General features: G+C 45.2%; 1 protein-coding gene across 1 annotated transcript in view; it reads right to left on the bottom strand.

Moving 5' to 3' along the window:
- lrp5 (low density lipoprotein receptor-related protein 5) overlaps positions 1 to 7,500 on the bottom strand; it is a 37,367-nt gene that overhangs the window by 8,315 nt on the left and 21,552 nt on the right. The window contains exons 13-22 of the mRNA XM_030366466.1: positions 6,711 to 6,864; positions 6,461 to 6,596; positions 6,106 to 6,350; positions 4,247 to 4,431; positions 3,958 to 4,106; positions 3,489 to 3,666; positions 2,577 to 2,773; positions 1,506 to 1,714; positions 1,112 to 1,302; positions 353 to 562 (exon numbers count right to left, since the gene is read on the bottom strand). Coding sequence (XP_030222326.1) covers positions 353 to 562; positions 1,112 to 1,302; positions 1,506 to 1,714; positions 2,577 to 2,773; positions 3,489 to 3,666; positions 3,958 to 4,106; positions 4,247 to 4,431; positions 6,106 to 6,350; positions 6,461 to 6,596; positions 6,711 to 6,864 — 1,854 coding nt within the window. The remainder of the gene's footprint in view (positions 1 to 352; positions 563 to 1,111; positions 1,303 to 1,505; positions 1,715 to 2,576; positions 2,774 to 3,488; positions 3,667 to 3,957; positions 4,107 to 4,246; positions 4,432 to 6,105; positions 6,351 to 6,460; positions 6,597 to 6,710; positions 6,865 to 7,500) is intronic.

Consider the following 7,500-nt stretch of genomic DNA (forward strand, 5'->3'; position numbering starts at 1 on the left):
TTGTTAGTCACTAGGAAAGCAAAACTGAGGAGTCAATAACATTTGACTATTTGCGCGAAAGCTAAGATCGTGTATTTTTCAGTCCTAACCATTGTGGGATGGGAGAACCAGCCCAATAATCAAAACAAGTGTTGTTTCATGACATGTTGTTTCATGACATATTGTATCACATGCCCAGGAAACATCTTCCAGGATCATCATTTGAGCTGCCATCTTCAGTTGGTAACTATGTGTAATCATATCAGCCAAAGTAACCTCATGGCTGCACAAAGCTAAACCTACGCTCAAACATGAGAAGCCGACACCGAGGTGAGTAGAAGGAGCTTAGGTAATGTCTCGTATAGTTCCCTACCAAACTCCAGCGGGTCCATCTCCTCCACGGCGTGGATGGAGGTCAGGTAGGAGATGCGGCCCTGGATGCGGGTGCGCTTGTCTCCGCTCACTTTGTCCACCCTCTCGATCATCTGCTGCTGCCGGTCGATCCAGTACAGGTGGTCCCCCAGGATACTGAGGCCCATGGGCTGCAGGATGTTGGAGTCCTGCAGGACGACCCGGTTGGCTCCTGGCAGAGGCAGCGAGGGGGAGACACAGGTGGTATAGGAAACTGCATGTACTGAAAATAAACCCATCCTGTATTTTGAACTTAGTGCATGGCGGTGAATGTAAACGGCAAATGTTTCAATTTAATGAAGGCAGACACCACACCACACTGTGTCATTGATTTCATTTCATTTTTTCTGATGGTAGAAATTGATACCAGGAGGTACATTGACACTGAGAGTTTAAAATGGGTTCTGCAGTCCCACTCCCCAGTATTGGAGAGTTGCCTCCACCAGGTCGAGGACACTGAACGAACACGAGGGCAGGACGAGCCGACCGAAACGTTATATTGTGCAATCATTATATTTTGACAATAAAAATAAACTATGAATCCTACACTATAAGATGATCAGTGTATGGAATCATAAGCAATTAAAAAAAAAAAATCATATTAAATGTATATTTCTTATCATTTCTGAATATTTATTTTTTAACCATATTCTATCCTCAATGTAAAAATGGTATAAAGTTCAGCACATGAATCAACACTGAGGTGGAGGGAGGCGTTTACCCGTGAGGTCGCTGCTCTCGATGCGTTTGAGGTCGGCGTCCACCCAGAACAGCTTGGCCAGCTTGTTGTCCAGAGCCAGCGCCACGGGCCGGATCAGCCCCGTGGTGAACAGGGACTCCCTCTCCGTGCCGTCCAGGCTGGCCCCCTCGATCTTGGCCGAGCGCTCCTGCACCGTGGTGAAGTACATGTACCTACCAACAGAGGGAGTGTCACCAGGGAGCACACTGCAGGGTTGATGGTGGGTTTCTTTGTGGCTGGTATTGCAGTTGTTCGTACTCATGACTATGTCAAAGGCTTTCCAGTTTTCCTACGTGTTCTGTTTTGCGAAAAAAACAAAACCCTCTCTCTCTGCGTTGCGCTCAGTCAACCGTGCGCTCCGGGCCCGCCCGCTCACCCTTTCTCGGCGTTGACCACGATGGCGCGGGGCTTGTCCGTGTCGTCCTTGAGGACCACGCCCACGCCGTGGCCGTCCATGCGCTGGGCGTTGATGGTGTTGGAGCTCTCGCAGGTCCAGTACACGTGGCGGCTGTACGCGTCCAGGCTCAGGTCGTGAGGCTGCTTGTCCGCCGGCTGGGCCGCACCCCCGCCCACCACCGTGGCCGCCTGCAGGGACGGGAGGAGACGAGAGTTAGGCCTCACATTATATATATATACTGTATATACACACACACGTATCACCTTATATATACTGTATACATATATATACTGTATATACACACGTATCACGTTATATATACTGCACACATATATATACTGTATATACACACGTATCACGTTATATATACTGTATACATATATATACTGTATATACACACGTATCACGTTATATATACTGTACACATATATATACACCGTATATACTGTATATACACACGTATCACGTTATATATACTGTATACATATATATACTGTATATACTGTATATACACAGCACGTATCACGTTATATATACTGTATACATATATATACTGTATATACCGTATATACACACATATCACGTTATATATACTGTATACATATATATACTGTATATACTGTATATACACAGCACGTATCACGTTATATATACTGTATATATATATATACTGTATATATATACGTATCACGTTATATATATATACTGTATATAAATATATATACTGTATATATATATATACACACGTTTTCGGAGCACTATCTGAATCGATGTTGTGCTTCATATATCCATCCTCCCTGTTTAGTAGAGTTGCACAGATCTGAAGTGGTAGAAAACTATTTAGCTGCATGGCTGGCCACTATCTCACTGTTTTATTGATATCAGATGTGCTTTTTATCTACTCCCACCCAAACCTAGTGATGGCAGCAAATAGAAAAATAGCCTTTGATCTGCGTTCTCCCAGGTGCTACGTGTGGAGCTCTGAAGGAGCGTAGAGTAGTCTAGAGCCGTCTGTATCTTATTGCCCCCACTCCCTCCAGCGGTCAGTACCATGGTGCCGTCGTCGCGGGCCCGTCGGATGTTCTGCCGTCCGTCCAGCCAGTACACCATTCTGTCCAGCGGGTCGTAGCTCACGGCGCGGATGTTCTTCAGCACGTGGATGGGCAGGATGATGTCCGGGCTCTGCTCCCCCAGGACCATGCGGCTGATGCTCGACTTCTGGCTGAACAGCAGGAAGCTGGAGGGCGCTGCGGGGAGCAAGAGGAATCCACAACAATGCATTGTAAAAAACCCTCGAGTCAATCTGCCATACAACGACAGCTGAGTAATCTGCCAGTCGCTCCATCGGTTGGTTTAATTTGATTACTGTGCATCGGTTCCCTGTCTGTTCCAAATTAGACAATACAACATTTGATTCCGAGGTCCCAATCCAATTAGATATGCCAGATCTATGCACTTAGAGCCTGTGTCCTATGAAAATGCTTTGAAAATGTAAAAATCCGAGGGTCGACTTTCCCACATTGGGTATAATGGATTGTTGCAAGCACCCTGACACACAACTGATCTTAGAAATCTAATGGGCAACATTGACCCATTTGTTGTTGTTCGTAGTTAGCCGACCCTTAAGCCAATTCACCTAACTTTTAACAATAGTTCCTTGGTACGTCTCATTATTTGCTAAAGCGTTATCAAAATAATATGCTTGTGTAACATAGATTAATAGCACTTTTCTGAAAAATGATAAAAAGTGCTATTTTTATCATTTTAAATAGCACTTTTTAAAATGATAAAAAGTGCTTATTTTTATCACAATTGCATTGTGAGTCATTTAATATTCCCAATTATTATTATCCGAACAAGCTATGACCAGATGGCTCTCTCCTATGGATCTGCCTCTCCCAGATGCCTCCAGGAGGCGCCTCTCTAAGCCTGTTAACAGGGGCTGTGACCAGGGAGACCTACAGCTGCAGTTGTGCCTGTCAGAGTCCAGGGTGTAGTGCGAGGCACAGCGGCACTGGGCGCCGGCGGGCGTGGCCAGACACAGATGGGTGCAGTCTCCATTGTTGAGGGAGCAGTCGTTGGCTCCGTCCTGCCTGGACGAGTGGAACACCAGGATGTCCAGCATCAGCTCCAGCTGGCCCTGGGGAAGGGGACGCGATCATATGTTCTCAATACACTTCCTACGCGTCTGGAGTTATAAAACAGGTTATTTCATCTTGGCCTCAGGTTTACTAAATCATATTTTGACCTGAGTATGCGAGAGAAGGATTCATTGCACACTGGTTAACTCATCTTCAGGCGATCGGTCTATTAATGAGCTCTCCTGTAGAAAGCTGAAGGACTTCATCTGAGCTCTAGGCCTCGCCTCCCACACAGAAACCTTGAGACACACAAGGGGGGGCTAAATAATGACTCAGAGTGGGCTCCTCACCTGCAGTACCACCGTGCGGTTGAGCCCGCTGCGCTTGTCAGCTCGCTCAATGCTTCGCAGGTTGAAGTCGGTCCAGTAGATGAAGTCCCGATACTGGGTCAGGCCGAAGGGCTGAGGGAGTTCATCCACTACGATCTCCCTCTGAAGACCTGCAGGAGCACCAGAGCCATCAGAGACTAACAGACATGCTGGAAGACATGGAAATCAAAACCCTTCAAAAGAAAAACAAGTGTGGGAGAGTGTGTGAGCGGGTGTGTGTGAGAGAGTATGTGTGTAAGTGTGTCAATACCCTGCATGTTGGTGCTCTCGATCATGCACGTGTCCAGGTCGGTCCAGTACAGCCGGTGGTCCAGGTAATCTATGGTGAGGCCGTTGGCCCGGCCCACTTTATCCACCAGGGTCCCGATGACGCTGCCGTCCATGTAGGCCCTGGCGATCCGCGGCCGACCGCCCCACTCCGTCCAATACATGTACCTGGAGGGAGGAGGACACTGACTGGGTCCTTGCTTTCTTTCGTTTTAAGCAAGACTTTTGAGCATCAACATGTTTCATTTTGTTTTTGTTCCAAATAAATTAGGCATGATAAGCAATGAGGTTACTCTGCGTGTGTATATGGTGACTAATGTGTGTGTGTGTGTGTGTGTGTGTGTGTGTGTGTGTGTGTGTGTGTGTGTGTGTGTGTGTGTGTGTGTGTGTGTGTGTGTGTGTGTGTGTGTGTGTGTGCGTCCCTGGGTGCGTGCGTGTGTGTCTGTGTCTGTGAGAAAATGCCCCAGGGTGTATTTGTTGGCAGCTCAACACAATGACATCTCCTGGAATAACTTAATGACACCTTGATGAGTTACCAACAATGATTATGTGGCAAATTCCCACACACATGCACACAAACACATACACACACTCACACACACACACACGTATACACCGTCTCGATCTGAAACATTGGAGGATGGATTGTAGTAAGTACATTACTAGGATTGCAAAAAGAAAACTGCATTCCACTCTGGTGACACAGCTACACTCTAGTTACCTTATCCTGAGCGAGTGGGGAGGCAGACGAATGAGGTCATAGCGTCATGAAGTAAGAGAATAAATGCAGGTGTGGTGCAACTACAGAGGGTGCCATTGTAACAGCTCTGTTTATACGACGTGACTAAGCTGTGAGTTATCACCCTGGTGAGTACATCATTGCTACCAGATTAGTTCAACCAACAAAAATGTACATCCCTAAAACCAGGACATAATCTAACTAGCGACACACAGATGGGAGGTATGGTGATGTGCCAGTTAGGACATGAAAATATACACCAGTCTGAATGTACAAAAAAAGGTGTTGTTTGGTAGCTTATTTTTCACCAGGCCTAGTTTTTTGTTTTTTCAGAAAATAAGTAAATAGATTATATCCCCACGACTGCAAGGGCTATAATATTTTATTTTGGAACCAAAGGAAATATAACACCTGTGATTGAGATTGTTGTGCAAGTGAAATTCTCAATGTTGATATAGTGGAGTGAATAAAGCTAGATCACTCACAGCATAAGTGGAAGATTAAAATAAAAATAAATGTCATGTTTTAGATTGAATACCACTGCCACATAGTGAAAAATCAGTTGGTAGCCCTATAGGATCATAGCACAACATCTGAGTACCCGGGTCAATATTTGATGCGAATAAAGTGAAGTAGAGCAAAGATAGATAAATCTTAGTATAGGAAGGTTTAGGAAAAATCTCTAAATAAATCAATAAATCCAATGCACAATTGACAATATAAACCTGATGAGACACAAAACCACGCTAAAGGCTAAACCCTCACAGTTGCACCATACGACCACCAGGCGGCGATGAAGAACGTGTGTTCTTCTAATCTGAGGCATATCCTCTGAAACCAACTCTTCGCTACTATAGATTGATTGTAATCACCATGATAGTAGCAAAATGGTGTCCGTACACTGGCTTATCAATATACAATGGTTTTATGTGATCATTGACACATCCGGGTGGGATTTACAGGATGAAGAGGTTAATAATCCTTCATGTAATGACTTTATTCATTAAATCAATTGTCCACCACACTTAGTCATCCATTGATATCGTACGGAAAAATCCATTTAATTATCCAGCCCTAGTTGTGTGTCCATTGGGGTGCCTTACCCATTGGCTGGATCCAGGGCTAAGGACCGCGGGTTGTCCAGTGAGCGCGGGTTCTCCAAATCTTTGCACACCAGAACCTGGCGGTACTGGCCGTCCAGCCGGGCCACCTCGATGCGGTTGGTACCGGTGTCGGCCCAGTAGATGTTGCGGCCCATCCAGTCCACGGCCATCCCTTCAGGGTAGTCCAGGCCAAACTCAATGACGTGCTCCAGAGAGCTGCCGTTCATGTACGCTCGGCTGATCGTCTGAGGGACACAGATGATCAATATGGGGATATGTGGGGGATATGTGACACACAAAGTTTACATTGAGGTACACCCTGTGTGTGTTTAAAGAAGTGTAACACACAACCCACCTTAGACTGGATATCTGTCCAGTATATTCTGTTCTCTGAGACGTCAAAGTCCAGAGCCGAGGCCTCTTTCACTCCGGTCAGAGGAATGGCCACGTCGTTACTGTTGGTGCCCAGTGATATACTTCTAATACTATCCCTGGAGAGACACACATCAAACACATTGAAGCAGGCGCACACCGTTTAGGGGAGACGTTGATATACCCATGCGTCCACATTGTTGGACGATGAGATAGTGATGAGGTAATGGCACCTGTTTGTGAAGAGCAGGAAGGCCTCGGGCACCACGCAGGTCTGCAGGTCTGGCAGCAGCTCCAGGCCCATGGGGCAGGCACAGCGGGCCCCTTGGACGTGCCAGAAACACAGGTGACTGCAGCCTCCGTTGCCTGCCGCACAGCCGTTAGTACCTGAACAGAACACATTGAAGTCAGCCATAATAATTCCCTTCACTTTTTACATTTTTTTTTAATAAATAAAAAAGTCCCCCCTCTAGTTGTTCTTATTTTTTTTTTTATCTCGGCAATCTGCAACCGCAAACAGTTTTTTGTTTACCTCGACATTCAGTAAATCATAAAATGTGCTATCATGGCATCTACAGCGGAAAACTACATTTAAAGACCTATAATTATCACTATCTGTTATATGTATTGATCATTCATTTCAACAGCAGTTGGTAGAACAAGCCGATGTTTACTTGCCTTGCAGGTCTTGACTAAAGGTTGCTTTCGATCAAATTTGAAGTTGTATCAATAAAAACAGTTCCCCGAAACTGTTTTGTTCTTCCGATAGAGAGATAGCCTACTTTTAGTTATCGCACATGGAAAACTCAAAAACGAAACTCTCCAAAACATGGATGCATTGAATAAAACCCACTTATCATAATCCGCCTCATCCACAAACTGCCCTTCGCTACACTATTGTACGCATGGATAAAAATCCAACTCAATTTAATCCTTAAATAAATTAGTTATTTTGATGAATATACCTCTTTTAATCAAACTATCCATAGTATTTAGAGTTATTACACGCGTATTCACTGGCTA

The sequence above is a fragment of the Gadus morhua genome, chromosome 9 (genome assembly GCF_902167405.1).
Source record: "Gadus morhua chromosome 9, gadMor3.0, whole genome shotgun sequence".
NCBI classification, from domain to species: Eukaryota; Metazoa; Chordata; class Actinopteri; order Gadiformes; family Gadidae; genus Gadus; species Gadus morhua.